This window comes from Giraffa tippelskirchi, chromosome 7 (genome assembly GCF_054371585.1).
Source record: "Giraffa tippelskirchi isolate mGirTip1 chromosome 7, T2T-mGirTip1v1.2.pri, whole genome shotgun sequence".
NCBI classification, from domain to species: Eukaryota; Metazoa; Chordata; class Mammalia; order Artiodactyla; family Giraffidae; genus Giraffa; species Giraffa tippelskirchi.
Window position 1 is genome coordinate 8888047 of NC_137281.1, and position 18714 is coordinate 8906760.

The following is an 18714-nucleotide window of genomic DNA, read 5'->3' on the forward strand; positions in this document are numbered from 1 at the left end:
TAGCTCAGATTTTCCAAGACCCTGTGAGATTTTTGCAAGCATCCCCTGATGCAACACTACCAGGGCCCAGAAAAGGGCTGTTCCAGAAACAGAGCCTAGCCTCACCTAGGGCGGGGGCAGAGAGAACCAGGAGGCAGGGAGAATGGGTCCCTCCTCCCAGAGGAGATCCGTGCTTTTCTTTTCTGACATCAACAGTGCTGAAAAGAGAAGCTGATTTATTCATTCTAACCAGTCAATTTACATATGGGGAGAAAGCCAAGTGTAGGTGAGGAACGCATTCCAGGTGGAACGCACGCTGGGATGGCTGAGTCAAGATACACTTGGCACTCCGGCGACCACTCTGACCCGCCAGCTGTGGGACTTGGGGCATTTTACTTCAGTCTCACTTGACTGCTATGAGATCACTGCTCACTTTTACTCCTTTCCCACTATTATTACCACTGCTGTCACTGAGAACAGCCACTACTTAACTGAATTGACAACAAGACTCAAGCTTCGATGTGCTTTAGAATATGAGCATGCTAACTTTTGCTGCATTGCCCAGAAAACAGTGGCAGGAATGGTGACAGAGGGGAGGGCCTTGGTGTTGTGTTCAAGCATCCAGGATACATCTTCGGGTTTAAACAGGCCATTGCTCCCTGTCAGAGGAAGAAGTTTCTCAAGTGGAATAAAAACATATCTTAGAGCAAATAACTTTATTTCTATCATTCCTTTTTGAAGAACCAAAGAAATATAGAAAATATAAAAAACACACAAACAGCTGCGATTCAGGGGGGTAACAAGAAGGACCGACACAGCCCTTCAATGCAACAGCCTGCATCTGTGAGGGGCTCTGCGGGAAGACAGGACGGCTCCCCCGTCCCAAATCAAAGCCAAAGAGTCAGGCTCCCCAGGGGTGGGACCCGGGAATCTGCCTTTTTAAACAAGCTTTCCCATTAATATTCCACTGGCAAGGCCTCACCCTAATACCCAAGAGGATTTGGTAATACTTCCTCTCTTTCAAAATCCAGGCTGGAACTCAACTAATCCTAAACTAAAACTCAAGAACAGCACACCAGATGCCACCTGTTGTTTTTCAGAGTTTCAAACTTTAGTGGAAATACACTCCGCCCGCCATGTTTTTGGCTCTCTAAGGGCACCTGTCTGCACTTGGAACTGTGGTTCCACTATGTGGTTTCACAGCCCCAGGCGTTATTCCCCACCTGAAGTCAGGCTCCTCACTGTGTGACATCAGGTGGGGACTGAGGACAAGAAGGTGGCGAGAGGCTCCTACACAACAAAGTGTGCTGGTTCCCAGCTTGGGGACTGAGGACGCCGTGATGAGGCATCACGGGGGGCTTTCAGGAACTGGCCACGCAGGCGAGCTGGGAGGCCTGTGGCAGGGAGGAGACTGTCAGGACCCAGGCCCTTGCTTAGCAGCCACTGGTGCCGCACAGCCTCGCGGCTCGCAGGAAATGGTTGGTACTGGTTCAGTGACTTGGGTTTTCCCTCGTCTGGAGAGGCTTTCATGGGGGAGGGGATGGGATCAATCGCACAAGGGCGCCGTGCGGTCAGCATTTCTGGGGCCGCGGAGTCTCGGGTTCACTTGGGGCCCAGGCACTCCACAATCCCGTTCCCCTTCATGCCATCGAAGAAGAAGAAGTTGTTGTGAGGGGGGTCCCTCTGAGACAGGGCCTGCAGAAGGAAACAAGAAGAAGGTTCAGCTCAAGTGCTTAAAAGGGGATACGAGGGAGAAAAGAGAATAGACCCCTGAACCGAGAGCTTCTCAAAGCAACGTGGAGAGTGGTTCTCGGAAGAGCCTGACTTTGCTCCCCAGGGGCTATTTGGCCACGTCAGGAAACAGTTTTGATTGTAACTGTCCTGTCCCTGCACTCTGTCCCCTACCAGCTGTGTGCCCTCGAGCAGACCATTTAGCCTCTCAGACCTTTACGTTCCCCACATAAAATGAAAATAACAACTGTTTTATCCTGGGGATTAAAAGAGATGCTTTACCTCTAATATCTAAAACAATACTTAACTCGGAGAAGCACCAATGGCAAATGGCAGTTAATAATTACTTACGGATATTCCACTGAGAAAGGCAGTGAGTAATTCATCCTGACCCATATGAGAGCACAGCCTCTGTCACCTGGGGGGACACACACCGACACTTCCAGGGGAAGGCAGTGCTGCTGGCCCTGCACAGGGCACCCCAGGGTGGGCGTCCAGAGGGCCTGGGAGATGCTAGTCGGCCATGGAAATGGTCATCATTTCGTGGGGTTAACAGAAGGTCACAGCACTGTTAAGAGATGGAGTAACAGTCCCTGGGATTACATGCTGGGCCAGGAGTGACCTAGGTGGACCGGGGAAAGGTCCAGAGGTGACAGTGAGTTTTCTAAGACATTCTCAACCCAAGAAGGGTTACTGTTTAAAGAGGAGGACATCACCCACGCAAACTGCAACCTGCCAAGGTGCCCGGGAGCTCCATGCACTCACTCCTCAGGCAGGCCCGCCTTTACAAAGCTGGGCCCTGAACCTTTCCTCCTTGAACTGAGTGCCAATCCCAGTCCTCATCTGTAAAACGGAGACGATTATACCTATTCCAAGTGCTTATTCCGGAACCAAGTGTTCTTCTGGGGAGGAGGTGTTGACCTGGTGTCAGAGGGTGGCTTCTCTGAGCTTGCATATGAAAACGCAAAAGGCCCCAGCCTATTAGGGTTCCTGGTGAGTATGAAACGTGATCCAGCTTGTAACATGCTGGCCACAGAGTAGATTCTCAATAAATGAGAGCTGCTACTGCTTGAACAGGAGGTTCTTTCCCAATATCTGAGGCCCCCAGGCACTCAGCCAGGTGGAAGGGCACATAGGTGGATCCCAGATGCAAGAACCCACGTTCCAGGAGATGACATAATGCGTTTTCACATGGAGCCTGGTAAGGCTGCTGCTGTCAACTCTCACCTCTAGCGCTGTAGGCGGGGAGACAACCCACTAACAGTGAGAGAGAAAGAATGATTAAACCCAAGGAAGCAGAATGAGACAGAGGACGCTAGAATGTGTGGTGTCTGGAAAGATACAAGGAAGGAGGGAAACATGATTCCAAGGAAACAGACTCGTACGTCTGCCCCCATCTCCCGATGTTTACGTTTTGCCGTGGTCAGATGGTCCCGCCAGGGAGAAGGGGGAGGTCTGCCGCCCTCAGATGGCAGGCCTTTACTGCCAGCTGGCCGAAGCTGGAACGGTGTTAAGTGAGGGGGAGTGGCAGGGACAAGACAGCAGGGCACGGGGTGAACATGGGGCAAAAGGTAAAGTGCTTCCCGAAGGGGGAAGGGGTAGATTCCAAACACGCCCAGCAACCAAGAATGCAGAGTGCTCTGGCTATCTGGGACAAACAGAAACAAGATGCAGGCAACAGCTGTCCCTGGCAGGCAGGAAGGAGGGGGCGCCCTGGAGGTTGGGACTGGGATAGGGAGAAGCCCCTGCACACAGTGGGGTCAAGACCACCTGCCCACCCCACCACCTCCATCCCACGCGAGAAAGTCAGGGAGCAGCGTCTCAGTGGGATGCGTGGGGGCGAGGCTGAGGGCATGACAGTGGCCCCGGGCCGATGCAAAGCCCTGAGGACGGGAGCGGCGTTTAGGGAGGGCACCCGAGACCTGCCGGCCGAGTGGTGGAGAGCACAGGCCCAGAAGCCGGACGGCATGAGCTTGAATCCCGGCTTCACCGCTGCTCTGCATCTCAGTGCAGGGATCGCAGCGGTTCCTATCTCACGCCTTGTTGTGAGGATCAAATGAGTCTATCAAGTTGAGAACAAGGTCTGCAAGCAGCGGGTGCAGAATGGGCTTTCAACAAATGCTATCTAGCGACTTTCCTGGTGGTCTAGTGGTGGGGAGTCGACCTGCCAATGCACGGAACACGCGTTTGATCCCAGGTCTGGAAGACTGTATGCACCGAGGAACAATTAAGCCCGTCACCACAGCTACTGAACCCACACGCCCTCGAGAAGCCACCACAATGAGCAGTCCGTGCACCGTAACTGGAGAGCAGCCCCCACTCTCTGCAACCAGAGAAAGCCCTCTGGCAGCAACAAGGACCCAGCATAGTCAAAAAAAGAAAAGTCATAGAGAAAACTATGTTTAAAATAAATAAGTGTTATCTATGTTCTCACCATAGTATGATACAAAAACATATTATGTTCCCACTCTACCCTTACTGTTCCATCACTGTACTCTTTCCTGCCAAGTCTCTCCACAGGCAGTCTCAGAGTCCTTTTCAACACAGTCCTCCCGGCAGCCACTACCAACTTCCCAGACTGGGGGCCTGAGCTAAACCTTCCCACCAGCCTGAGTAGGCAGAGGCAGGAGTGAGACCTCATACAGCAGCGTATGCCTCTCCTCTTCTCCCACTGTGCCTCCTACTGCCTATGCCACAGAGAGTTAGATTTAGAGAAAGAATCTGATCCACAGAGAATGATCAGGAAAGAAAAGAGAGAGGGCGGGAAAAAAAAAAGCCTTAAGAAGATGGTGGGACCATCAAATTGAGTCATATGCTTTTGAAGCAAGTTTGCAGAAACCAAGACAAAGCAGGGGAAGTTGGTCCATTGTTGCAAGTCCACGTCAGTGGTCAAGAATGTGCACAAGGCAAATTCATCACTTTAGCAAACTATCAAAGTCCTCCAAGAAAGGAACACATACTGGGGGTATACTACAGTTCTGACAACCCAAATGTTCCAGAAGAGACTTCAAAGTGCTGTGCTAGGTTCTAAATACATGACCCTATGTGAAAGCTCCCCTTTCGAGAGGGAGAAGGACACCTACCTAATGTGGGCACAAGGCACCCTGGACAGAGCCTTGCAGGCTCCGGGCACGGTGCTTGCGCTCCTCTGGTACTGACTACCCGCTGCTCTACACTCACCCACAGTGTGTGAAGTAACGAGAGGGAACTTTGATGCCACGGTCATGAGTGGAGGGAAACTGTGAAGCAGACGGGAGCAGTACAGGCTGCGGAGTCCCTTCTTTGGGCCCCAGCATCCACCCCTTAAGTGTGAATCAGGACAGTGCTCAATTCACAGAGCTATGAGAAGCAGCATACATGGCAAACGTCACACCACCAGACGGCTGGTCGGTGCAGTTGGGGGACAGCAGACAGCACCCCGTGGGCTCTGTGTCCAGTTCTGGGCTATCAGCACAAAGTAGGCACTCCAAGGTCATTTGCTGAAGGCCCACGTGAATGGGCTGGAGAGAAGGGGATGAAGTGGAAAAAGGGAGGGAGAAAGGGAACAGGGACGTCAGGAGACAAGGATGAGTGGGGTCTGAGAAACCAGGCAGCTCTCTAAGACAGCTCTGGGTTCTCTCTATTGGCACGTCCAAGGTCCTGGCACGGAAGGCCAATGATCTTCTATGCCACAGGGACTTTTTACCTTCACAATTTCCTGGGCCAGGATCCCTCCAACCACTGCACACACTGGGGCCATCTCAGAGAAGCAGTACCTAAAAGAGAAGACATGTGAAACAGAGCTCTGAGCAACAGGAAGGCTGGTGTGGACATCGGGGAGAGGTCAGTGGTGGGTTTGCCTGAATGAAAACATCCCCCACCAGGAGGAGTCAATTCAGACAGCAATGCTAATGCTGGCATCTAGGCGTGAAAAGTAAATCTGATCCAGGTTAGTAGGTGGTGGGGAAAGACATCTGAACCTTGGCAGGCAAGAACTGTTTCACAACTTCTTTTTTTTTTTTTTTTGAAAGTTAAAGGATAAGACTATATCTGTGCATCCTAAAAATAAAGCCCTACAAATACCAGATGTTTTGGTGTCCCGGTCACATTCTCGCAATTCTCTTCTGCCCCACAATGGGCAGTGGGTTCGATATGCTAGTCCCAGACAAATGTCAGGAGCAGGCCTGTGTTAACATGCAGGCGGCTTGGGAAAGTCGGGGTCTGAAATTAAAGCACGGGAGCAGAGAAAAGTCTTCACTACCCACGTAGATACCAACCCTTCTGGGCCAGGAGGGGGAACCCAGAGGACAAATTTTAGCTAATACTGTCACCTGCCCCTCCCAATCATCCATCCCAGACAGTCAAACGCTGTCTCCCATCGCCTCCCTCCAGGAAGCCTGCCTCGCCAGCTCCCACCCCTGAACACAACGGGGTTTCTGAAATGAGCAGAATGCGGTGCAGGCAAGTTAAACGGAAAACTTCTCTCTGGAGCCCTACCACGAGGAGAACACTTCCAGTCTTCTAGGTTTGGTACACACCCTTCCAGACATTTTTAAAAAGGCACGTATCTAAATATATATAATTGAAAACCCAGGTCACAGTAACTACTATTCACTGTGCCCCGTCACTTATGGATGGATATTTAAGCTGTTGGACTCATACACCTTGGTAGAGCTGTCCAAACAGTTCTTTATGGCAACTCGCTAAACACAGAATTGCTGAGTCCTGATGCCCTCCAGAAAGGCTTGACTCATTCAACTCCCACCAACTGGGCTCAGGGGTGACCATCTCCTCACCCCTTGGCTGGGACCAGCACCCCCATCTGTTAATCTATGGAGGCAACTTTTTCTCCTACATACCAAGGTCCTCTGAGGAACTATAAAACCTAACAGAGAAAACTATAGCCAGGAGAAACCAGCCACCATAATTCTACTCCTCAAAGATAGTCAATTTTTTCCTTTAAAAAGAAATCTCCTTTATTCTATGTGATCCTATATACAAATTTAATGTTCTACTTTTTTTTCTCTTAAAAGTATATAACCTTAAAAAAAAAAAGTATCATCTCAACAAAATGCCAGTAAATCAAAACAGCAACATACACATGATCACTTCAACAGACACAGAACAAGCATGGGACAAAACGCAGCACCCTTTCGTGATAAACAAACTCAACAACTGGGAACAGAAGGAAATTTCTTCAAACTGATAAAGGACATCTACAAAAATCCACAGCTAATATCACTCTTAATGGCAAAACACTGAAATATCAGGAACAAAACAAGGATGTCTGCTATCACCACTTCTACTCAACATTGTCCTGGAGGCTCCAGCCAGGGCATCTGAAGCAGGCAGGAAAAAGAAACCAGGGGCATCCAGCCTGGAGAGAAGGAAGTCATGTGTCTTCACAGACGACAGGGTCTGGTACAGACACTGCTGAGGAGACCACAGAGCAAGTATCTGAACTACTAAAGTATCTGAATCAAGGCTGAAGAATACAAGATTAACATACCAAAAAAAAAATCAATCTATTTCTATACATCAGCAATGAACACCCTCAACATGAAATGAAGAATTCCATTTACAACAGCATTCAAAAGAATAAAATATTTAAGAATAAATTTAACAACGGATGAGTAAGATTTACTTTCTGAAGGCTATTGTTGAAAGAAATAAAAGACTTAAATAAATGGAAAGATATTCCCATGTTCATGGATCAGAAGACTTAACTTTGTTAAGATGGTAATACTCTCCAAATTAATCTATACATTTGACATAATTTCTCTCAAAATTCCAGCTAACCTTTTTTGTAGAAATGGGAAAATCCATCCTAAAATTCTGCAAGAGACCCAGAATAGTCAAAATAATCTTGGAAAAGAAGAACCAAGTTGGAGAACCCACATGTCCCAATTTCAAACTTCCTACTACAAAGCTCCAGTAATCAAAACAGTGTAGTAACGGCACAGGACAAATTCAGTGATTTCCCCCCACCTCTGGTTCATGGAATGAGTAATTTTAATTTTAAGATTATTTTAAAAACAAATTTTGACTACACTGCAGAGCATGTGCGATCCTGTGTTTCCTGATCAGGCATTGAACCTGTGCCCCTAGAAGTGGTGAATTGCAGAGTCTTAACCACTGGACCGCCAGGGAAGTCCCTATTTTAAAAAACCTTTATACAATTTTAAAGGTCTGTAAATTTTCCATTTACAGTTATTAAAAATATTGGGTATATTCCCCGTGTTACACAGTGCATCCTTGAGCCTATGTTATATCCCATCATCTGTGCCTCCCACTTCCTCTCATTTTCATCTTTGGAGTCATTCTATACTGTTTTTTTCCATAATATGTCTATTATCTCTGAAACTTAAGGACCAGTAAGTTCACCAAAGGACATATACTACATTCCAATTGCACTTAAACAAGATGCCCACAACGGTCAAATTCATCGAGATAGAAAGAGGCTGCAAGGGGCTGGGGACACACAATGGGAAGTCAGTGTTCAGCAGGGACAGAGGTTCACTTTGGGATGAGGACAAAGTTCTGGAGACGGGTACCAGTAACAGGCGCAACAGTGTGAATGGACTTAACGCCATGATCTGTTCATTTAAGGATGGCTAAAATGGTATAATTTATGTTGTGTGCATTTTACCATAATGCAAAACTTTAACAGCACAAGTTATATTAGATATATACATTATGAATGTTTGTCATACATGTTTATAACAGTGAAAAACTACAAATAACTTAAGTACCTACCAAGCAGGTAACAGTCAAATAAAAACCATACAGTAGACAATGAAACATCAGGCAGTACAAGTGAGGTTACAGATCTTTATTTGTGACACAAACAGGTCCATGAGATGTGGAAAAGGAAGGCTGTCGTATCAAAAGTGTGATCATTTTGGTATTTAAAAAGAGAAGACACGTGAGTAAATACACATACAGATGTCTGAGAGGCTAAACCCCCAAATTAAACCCCAAGCCAGCAGTGGTGACTTCTCACTGGGAGGGGTTATGGGAGATCCTTCTCTTCCCTTTTCTATTTTCTGGCAACAGGCATCTGTTACCTTCCTAGTCAGAAAAGCAAGTGAGCCCTCTGAAGAGAATAAATAACCTAACATGAAGGACGGGACAAGCAGGTCACAGACAGATGAGGGAAACGGTGACTTGGGCACAGCTTTCCCACCTCAAGTGAGCCCACCCTGCTCGGAGCTGGCGGCGGGCAATCTGTGCGGGCAGCTCAGATTGATTGAGCTGATTCCCTTTGATTCCATTGATTGTGGCTTGATTCCCTGCCACGTCCCCAGCGCATCTCTCCCAGCCTTATCTGCACCGGCCATGGCCGGCCGTCGAGAGGTCATCAAACACCTCTCACTTAAAAGGGCAATAGAGAGGGAGCGCCTGAGCACAGGAGGGCATAGACATGAGGGCATAGACACGGGAGAGCCGTTTCTGCAAAGAGGGTTGGGAGGGTGGGGGGAATACAACCCTTTGTGGAGAGGAAACCGGCCAGCGGCGAGACAGGCTGTTAGCAGTGAGGCTGTGGCTCTCTTCCTTCTGGAAAGCGGGGCCTCTGCCACTGGTTGGCAATGCCTAGGCAGGGGCTCAACGCCCAAATCGGTCACTAGGCTGCACTCTCACGGCCTGGTACTGGCGCTGGGTGTGCTCAGTGGCCCGGCTGGGACTGCTGAAGCCTGACACCTGTGGGAATCTGTTCTCCGTGGGCCGTCCCCCGGGACAGGGACCCCATCCCAGGTGGTGGTGTCATTAGCCCCTGAACTCCCTCCCAGTGCCAACTTACAAGAGCCCCTGGTATCCAGGTGCCTCCTTCTGGCTGAGGGCTGGGCAGGCAATTCAAAGCACCACTGCTGGTCTTAAATTGGCCGAGGCTTGTTAGTGTCTAAGTGAGGTCCCCAGGCATAAGTGCAGAAGGAAAAGACTAGGGAAGGATGGGACCACCATTAACTTTCTTGCTGAAAAGGAACCAAGATACCAGGCTGTCCCCAGGGATCAGTGGTGTGGTGAAATCTTGGTCAGCTACTTACTAAAACCTTGGACACATGACTGTATCTTTCTGAGCCTCAGTTAACTCACGGGGAAATAATAATGCACGCTTCAAGGATTACTGTAACAACCATATGGCTGCACTGGTAAAACACTGAAAGCCTTCACTACACCGTGCTTCCATTATTAGCTGTGTAACCTCAGGCTAATGACTGGACTTCTCTGAGCTCTAACTCAGCTTCCCCTCTCCTATAAAATGGGATCTTGTCAAGAGAGGGCACATACACAAAGCAGCTACCACAGTGCCCGGTACTGTAATAGCTGCTCAGTAGATTCTAGCCATCATTATTGCTGCTACAAGTAGGGCACAGCAAGTGCCCTACAGAGTCCCTCAAAGACATGGAGAGAGAGTGGAAGTAAGCAGATGATCCCAAAACTGTCTGGGAGGGATTCCTGACTTAGTCTCCCTTTGGACTTCACCAATCAAACCCAAAACCTGACTGTGTATAAGAACAAAGGACTGGTCCCCGAAGCTGAAAGCATCGCAGTACCCAGGGGCAAAGATGCTGGGAACAAGGATGCCATTGAGGCTAAGGGTATAAACTGATGGGTCATCAGCGGAGGGCAAGGGCAGTATCTACCAAATGATAAACCCATCCGTCTGACCCGCCACTCCCTTGACCCTGTATCTGAACACATACAAGGTTACCTCCATTTTTCCTATACTGTTGTTATACCAACAGAGGGGCGGGAGGGCCTCAGGGGGTGGAGGAGTGGGGGGTGTGTGTGTGTGCGGCAGAACGTGGCAAAGGAGGCTCTCTCCTCATGGCTTTTCGGTCTTAATAAAGCATCCTTCCCAAATTAAGGCAAATACTGAACACCGACATTTATCAATCTAAACTCAACTGTGATAAATATTCAGACCAACCTGACAAAGTCTTCAGGGAGCAGGTCAGGATCGACACCCAGGGCGTCGAGCACATCGTTTCGTATCTGGAGCAACAATTCAGAATCTTCCCCAAAAGTATCAGAACTAGGATCTCTTCCTTTATCTGTGCGAAACTTCAGGAGCACTGGAAAAGGAAGAAGGCAGGTTAAAAAAGCAAGTCTTTTCACAACTGAAAAGAAAATATTTGAAAATGATGTGACCAAAAAGGTCTTAATTTCCAAAACATATGAAGAGCTCACAGAACTCAAATGGGCAGAAGACCTGAATGAACATCTCTCCAAAGACATACATGTGGCTGACAGGCTCATGAAAAGATGCTCAATGTCACTAACAGAGAAATGCAAATCAAAACTACAATGAGGTAGGTACCACCTCACACTGGTCAGAATGGCCCTCATTTGAAAAAAAAAAAAATCCACAAATAATAAATGCTGGAGAGGCTACAGAGAAAAGGGAACCCTCCTGCACTGCTGGTGGGAATGTAAATTGGTGCACCCACTATGGCGAACAGTATAGGGGTTCCTCAAAAAAAAAAAAGGAGTTGCCATATGATCCAGCAATCCACTCCTGGGCATATATCTGGACAAAACTACAATTCAAAGAGACACAGCTGCTGCTGCTAAGTCACTTCAGTCGTGTCCGACTCTGTGCGACCCCAAAGATGGCAGCCCACCAGGCTCCGCCGTCCCTGGGATTCTCCAGGCAAGAGTACTGGAGTGGGTTGCCATTTCCTTCTCCAGTGCATGAAAGGGAAAAGTGAAAGTGAAGTCGCTCAGTCGTGTCCGACTCTTAGCGACCCCATGGACTGTAGCCTACCAGACTCCTCCGTCCATGGGATTTTCCAGGCAAGAGTGCTGGAGTGGGGTGCCATTGCCTTCTCCCAAAGAGACACATGCATCCCTATATTCATAGCAGCACTATTCACAATAACCAAGACATGGAAACAACCTAAATGTCCACCGACAGATGAATGGATAAAGAAGATGTGGTACATATATACAATGGAGTATTGATTCAGCCATAAAATAGAATGAAATAAAGCCATTTGCAGCAACATAGATGGACATAGAGATTATCATACTAAGTGAAGTCAGTCAAAAAGAGAAAGACAAAAACCATATATCACTTCTATGTGGAATCTAAAGTATGACACAAATGAACTTATCTATGAAATAGTAACAGACTCACAGACTGAGAGAACAGACTTGTGGTTGCTAAAGGGGAAGGACGGATTGAGAGTTTGGAATTAGCAGATGTAAGCTATTATATATAGAATGGAATAACAACAAGATCTTAAGGTATAGCTCAGGGAACTATATTCAATAATCTGTGATAAAGCACAGTGGGAAAGAATGTCTGTGTATGTATAACCGAATCAACTTTGCTGTAGAGCAGAAATTAACACAACACTAAATCAACAGTACTTCAACAAGTTTTTTCATAATAAATGCTTATAAATGTTGACAATAAAACAAAAATTTTTTTTTCATTCTACAAGAAGTACATTAATTAAAATGTGGGCCAAGTGAAAGGAAACACTTTTCATTTATTCAACAGTCAGAAAGGTAATCAAATAATGACAAAAATGACTAAAATTCCTGTGACAAGAGCCATGACAGTACATCAGAGTCTGACATCCTCTACAGGGGGCTGTTAAGCAAAGCTTCCCTGCATCAGCACCATGAGTGAAGTGTGTGTGGGTTTGGGAAGAAGGGTCGGGGAAGCTTTCAGCGCAGAGAAAAGGCCCTATTCTGACCCTGAAGTGATGTCAGGTGGAGGAGGCATGCATTCTGGGCACAAGTTCAAAGGATGAACTGCTTCAGCCAGAGGCCAGCCAAGGGCTCGAACGCATCAGACAGGCGGATCGTTACAAACAAACCCTCCTGTACTTAATACAACTGCTATGTCAACCTCCAGAAAGGGGTGTTTCATTTTGGATGTGAACTAGAGGAAGGGTTCAGATGACGGCAGCAAATCAGAGCTACTGTGGAAAGAGCCCTGAACAAGGCTTGAACTTGAGGAACAAGACCGATCAAAACACGAGCCCATTCCACTGCCTCGTCCAGATGTCCACTGCAGGCGGGCTGGGAGGCATTCTTGTCCCCACCGTGCTCTCCAAGGCAGGCAGAGCCTCCTCTCCAGGCAGTCCTCCTCCCACGGCACACAGGCTGTTTCGGAGCAGAGGTAGAGACAGTAGATCACGGGGGCCCTGGGAGGGCCCTTCACGCTCACAGTTCACCAAGTGCTTCCACTGAAGTCTCATCAGTGTTTGCTGACTGAAAAAGTGAACTCATCCCCCAAGTCATACTCCCTCCCTCTCAGTACAAGGAGCTCTCCTCTAAAAGGTAAAGGTGAATGGGAAAAGTTAAAGGTGAGTGGGCAATTGTCGTGGGGCTCTTTAAAAATGCAAATGTTTGGATCGGGCCCCAGACTAGGGAATCTTCAACATTCTCTTTGTTTACTTCAGACTCACACACAGTTTTGGTGATGAGCAGCCCTGTGGAGAACAGCTCTCCAAGAAGTAGTGGAACTCATTCATTTGCCAGCACGAGTGAGCACAGCTGACCTAGGTGTGCCCGGTGGACCTGGGTGCCAGAGGTCCAATGGCGAGAGCAAGGTCTCTTGCAGCCTGAAGGTGATCGGGGAAGACGGGGAATTAGGGGCCAGGACAGATGGCTCCACTGCAGCCCGAGAGAAGTTCATAAACAGTTATACAGAGTTCTCAGAAGACACCAGACAGCAGAGCTCTGGGTTAAAGAAGATGCAACCTGCTGCTGGGCTATGCTCTTCTCAGTGCCAGTGCCAGAGAAAGACTGCTAGTCACGCGCCCTGGACAGGGCTCTGCACATCAGAGGGCGTGTCCTCTTTTTCTTTAGAAGGTTCCAGAACACCTGCTTCGGATACTGTTTGCTGTCCGGAAATGTTACTCTCCTCTCTCTTCCAAGAATACAGCTTCTACAACCCTTGATTCTGCCCGACTATTTGGCAGCCAACTCAAAGCCAATGACCATCCAGATGCTGGCTAACATGGACTTGCCATTACCCAAGCTCAACTTCTACGTCTGCAGATGTGTCACTGGGATTCTGATGTGGAGTAAACAAATGCCTTCAGGCAAGCGTGTGGGGACAGGGTGGAAGAAAGGCTGCGAAAGTGGCAAGGAATCGCTGAGACCGAGCCTCTTTTCCAACAAGGTCCTGTGAAGACAAACGAACCTGGAAATCTCCGGTCCAGTCAAGAGGACATTCTAAACGGACGGTATCAAATGTCAGCCCTCGTCCTGTCCATCACTCCGGAGAAGACAGACCCAGAGAGTGTGTCAGTGTTGCCTGAGCAGATGACGGAGGCCGGGCCAAAGGCAGGCCACGCCAAAGGCAGGCCGCTCGTAACGCACAGTCCAAGGGCCAGGGACGAGCAGGCGGGAAGCAATGAGGCTGCGGGACTGCAGCCGGGGTCCCACCTCGGCTGCTTCCTATACAGTCCTCTCCTGTGTCACTGGGACAGAAGCACGAACTGTCACAGGGGACACCAGACAGGCTCATTTTTTAAGCCCTCGCCACAAAACTTTTCACCTTCTGGTTACGAAACACAGCTCTTGAAGCAAACTCAAACTATTGTAATAACTACAAAACAAACAGTGCCTACTCCATGCCAGGCACCTTTCTAAATCTTTTACATCCACAATAACCGAGGGAGGGAGGGAGGTCTTAATACGTTTCCCCCTTCACAGGTGAAGAAACTAAAGTTCAGAGACTGAGCAGCTTGTTCCATGGGACTGCCAGTGAGGAGTGGTGCAGAACTGCCAATGCTGGCATTCAGAATCTGTGCTTCTTAACCCTAACTGGACCCAGCAGAAACCCAGGACCATGAGGAATGCAGTCCAAGGATCCCAAGTGGTCTGGCTCTTTGCCCCCCACCTCAAGAGGACTCCCGTTCGACCACATTTTGGTGAGATGCATTTTTCAGACGGGCCCTGCCCTCTCTCAACTGGTCCATTAATTTTAAGTTCCTAGTTCTGCGGGTGAGAAGAGGAGGCAGGGGCCATACGAGCCCTGGCCCATCCATCTTCAGGGGGTTAGACCAGTTTCATCTCGGAAAGAAGTAAGACGGCGCTCAGAGGAGCAGAGGCCGCCAGCAGTTGGCCTCGCTGTTTCTCTGGGCCCCTTGCCTGTTCCTGGTGTGGGCTGCCTGGACGTGGGCCGGCAGCCTGGCACCGTCTAGAGGCCTCACTGACCACATCTGAAGTTCACGCAGGGCCTCCGGGACGGGGGCCAGTCACTCCAGCCACTTATTTGCAGCAAAGCAAACAGAGGCTGTATTCTGTATTTTTTTTTTCCTTTAATGTCAGCACTCCAGTGAGTAGGGGTGGAGGGGGCGGGAAGAAGCCCAATGTTCTAGACGGACAGCAGCCTCAGAACTGACCCGAGCCCCTGACGGGTTCTTGCTTATTAAAGTCTCCTCTTTGTTCTGTCATCTGCCCTCCCAAACGGCCAGACATACACACATCACTGTTGACTCTGCATTTCTGGAGAGCACCTCCCCGCCAGTTTCCAGATTATGAAACTATTCCGTGAAGATCAAATACTGTTAGGGATGCCAAAAGATGACTCATCGAAACATACCAAAACACTGCACAAAATCAGAGTTCCAAACTTGATTAACTTCCTCTGAACCTTTTAATTAACTCAGGCTGCTGAAGTCTGGGGGTGGGGGGTGACATTCACCGCTACTGAGGACAGACTGGGGTCTCTGTAGAGTTCAGGACTCTCCCATGCAACGGAGAAGACAAACTTTGAAAGGGGGAAACCAAGCATCTTTTCCTGGATTAGAAGAAAAACTGTATACATGTGGATAAACTACTATTTTGCAAAGAGAAATTAAGTCAAATTTAATCTGAATCAGACTACTAGATTAGTGTTATACAGGAATCCGGGAAGCAATATTATTAATTATTCTATTTCTTTCTGAAAAATTTTATTGCATTTAAATGGCACAATTATATTTAGCATAATCACTAAGGCCATTCAAAAACTCCATTATTTTTGTAGGGGAAAAAATGAAGTCAATGTTGCAAACTAGCTCCAACCCAATTGCTGTTCTCCAAAAGAATTCAACTAAAGGAAAAAAGCCAAATCTCTATAAAACTGCCTGGCTGGTGCCTAGAACTGTTCTGTACCAGACACTTCTGCCTCACCTCTCTGGTGCTCCCCACCATTCTCCCCAAACTGGCTCACTCAAGAGACTCATTATCTCTGGGAATGGTCTGGAAATCGGATCCAGTCCTGGGTGACATACATCTCCAAGAAAATGAAAAGGAGAGTTATCCTCTTAGCCAGCAGCCCATCTCCTAAAGCAAGACACCAGGTCTCCTATTTAGTCAACTGTTCATTCAATAAATACATAGTGAGCACAGACTCTGTGCCGGGGCCTGAGCAGGACAAAGGACAGAAACACACGCTCTGCCACTCCGAGTATTTCGTGAGGTAACACACAAAAACAGCACGTGGTAACAAAAGGCGGGGACTAGAGAAGGAGCTCTGAGTGAGCGCGGCAGCGTGGAAGAGGGTGGTCTCACCAAGCAGCCAGACGTCCCCTTCCCACCAGGCACAACCACCATATTTTGGCGGGTCCTCCAGGCCCGAACGCTGACCCTTGCCACCTCCTGCCCTCGGGACTTGCCCATGCTGCTCATCAGGGACCAGTGTGCCCTCTCTGTGCAGAGCCCTTCCCTGGGCCTGGGCAGCCTGGAACCAGCACACAGATCTAACCCCTGTTCTAAAGCACTGTAACGCTGGACCCTCAATAACATCCCCGAGCCTCCTCCGTAAAATGGGAATCATCACAGCACTGAACTCATGGGGTTTAAGGAGGAAAGGAGTGAATACAGGCCAAGCACCTTGGCCAGTGCCAGGGGAGCATCAGGTCCATGATGCTACTCTGAAACTGTCCGACCTCCATAAACCCCACTCACATGGCCCTCAGAGAGGTTGACACATTGGTCTGTGCTGTGACTCCTCACGTGACTGAGACCACCACTAACTCAACAGTGAGCTCAGGGGGCTACCGCGCCTTGGCTCTGAATTGTACATACTCTGGTAACTCTCCGTACCTTGCTCTTGGCCTTCATGGTCTTAATCACAATTTGAGACTTTATAGTCAAAGTGTCAGTTCACTTGTACGAGGACTGACCTGTCTCCTCCACCAGGCTTTGGTGCTCCGTGGGGCAGAGACATATCTGTTGTGTTCACCATTACCTACTGAATGCCCAGCACAGGGTGTGCCCCCATGGTACACAATGAGGAAGTATCTGTTCCACGTGAAGCCTTGGTGCTTGGTGAAGGAAGGAAAGGAGTCACATGTGGGAAGAAGGCTCACAACAAGGTGACACAGGGCCTCACAGATCTAACCAACCTGCTCCTGTGCTAACTGAACTCAACAGAGACCTCAAGGTACCCAGGATGGTTCTGTTTCTTACCAAGGAATGTTCAGCAAGAGAAAAAAAGAAAAAAAAAAAAAAACAACACAGTGTACCACATCTGCCTCAAGAGGGAAACAAGATAGAAGCCTGCCTTTCAAGGCCATATTTGAGGGCCAAAAGTGCAGAACAGCCAGCCCACGGGCGTGAAGCTCAAAGGCGGGAAGGGGCTGGGCTGGGGGAGGCAGAGGCATGGTCCCCAGGAACCCCCATGAGGCCTGCTGGCTCTCAGCCTCTCACCTTTCAAGGCATCTGGTCGTCTGCTCAGCTCAGCTCCACCCCACTCCCCGCTTCATTTACCTCTCTTAGTTTTCCTCTTTAACCCAGAAACTTGAGAGTATGTGCATGCATATATTCCTTCATTCATTTTCTCGTCCACAAACATTTCCCGAGCACCTGCACTCCACCTCCACCCCGAATGCTGAGCCGTGCTGGGACCCAAAAGGGCGGAGATCACAGTCCACAAAGGGCACGCACATAAGCCCCTGTCTGTCACCACGGCCGCCCAGGCCTTTGACCTCTTTCTCCAGAGCACTTCACCTCCAGATTGGTTGCCCTGAAGACTTTTTCTGAAACACCCCTGCGGAGCACCAAGTCCTGGCCATCCTTTCATCTCGCCAATGAAAGCTAGTCTCTGACCACATCCCATCTCAGTTCAGCAGAGAAAGAAAGCTGTCTCTGGTTATTTACAGCTCGCTGTCTTCTGAAGAGAACCTGAGGCAGCTGGATGAAAGTTGTTGATGGGAGAAAGGGGAGTCCTGCTTCTCAGAAATGACCTGCTGGGTTTTGCCTACCAAATGAAAGACCCAGATTACTCAACCTGAGCATGCAGCAGAGGGACTGGCTTACCCAGCCATGCAAAGGTGCGGTATTGAGGGGCTTTACAAAAGGTCAGGCCCTGTGGCCAGTGATTTAATTATGTGCAAATGGTTGCCGCCAAGTTATTTATGCCACAGACAATCTGGAAACAATCTCACATCCAATAATAGGATGATTACATAAAATACGACTGGAGTAGGAAATGGCAGCCCACTCTAGTATTCTTGCCTGGAGAATCCCATGGTCAGAGGAGCCTGGTGGGCTATGGCCCATAGGATCGCAAAGAGTTGGACACGACTGAGCGACTTAGCATGCACATGAAATATGACAGGTTGACAGAACGGAGTATTATTCAACTATCATAATTATGTTTAAGCAGTTTTTAGTCACATGTTTGTTTTCTTAACATTTAAGTTTTTAAAAGGGGGCATGTAATAGCCTATATTCAGAATGAGCTCTTCTACATAAAACAGAATGAGGTGGGTGCAACTGTGATCATCCTCATGTCCGAGGTGGGAAACTGAGGCTTGGGCTTATGATAGATTCCAAAGTACTACACCCCTAACTTCTATGTTGTACTGCCTCCCTGGAAGCAGAGAGAAGAGAGAATACAGACTGTTTTAAAAAAAGAAAATCACTTCAAATGAACTTAGTTTCCCACCCCAGAATCCACCAGTTTAGAATTATGCAAACCACCCATTCAGACTCTATCTGGCCAAATATTCTATTTCTCCCTAAAAAAAAAAAAATAAAATAAAAACTATTATTTTAAAACAAAAA

The 18714-nt window shown here is 48.3% G+C and overlaps 1 protein-coding gene across 4 annotated transcripts in view; it reads right to left on the bottom strand.

The window, feature by feature from the left end:
* Window positions 1-680: 680 nt before the first annotated feature.
* Window positions 681-18714, bottom strand: part of SAE1 (SUMO1 activating enzyme subunit 1) — a 64591-nt gene continuing 46557 nt past the window's right edge. For 2 of the 4 annotated variants that reach the window (XR_014060851.1, XM_081515543.1), the window contains 3 exons: window positions 10622-10766; window positions 5396-5465; window positions 681-1674 (listed from right to left, as the gene is read on the bottom strand). Coding sequence is in view for 3 of the 4 variants with exons in the window: in XM_081515543.1 (XP_081371669.1) it covers window positions 1582-1674; window positions 5396-5465; window positions 10622-10766 (308 nt within the window). In the remaining variant the exon portion in view is untranslated. The remainder of the gene's footprint in view (window positions 1675-5395; window positions 5466-10621; window positions 10767-18714) is intronic. The other 2 variants (XM_081515545.1, XM_081515544.1) reach the window with 2 other exon arrangements.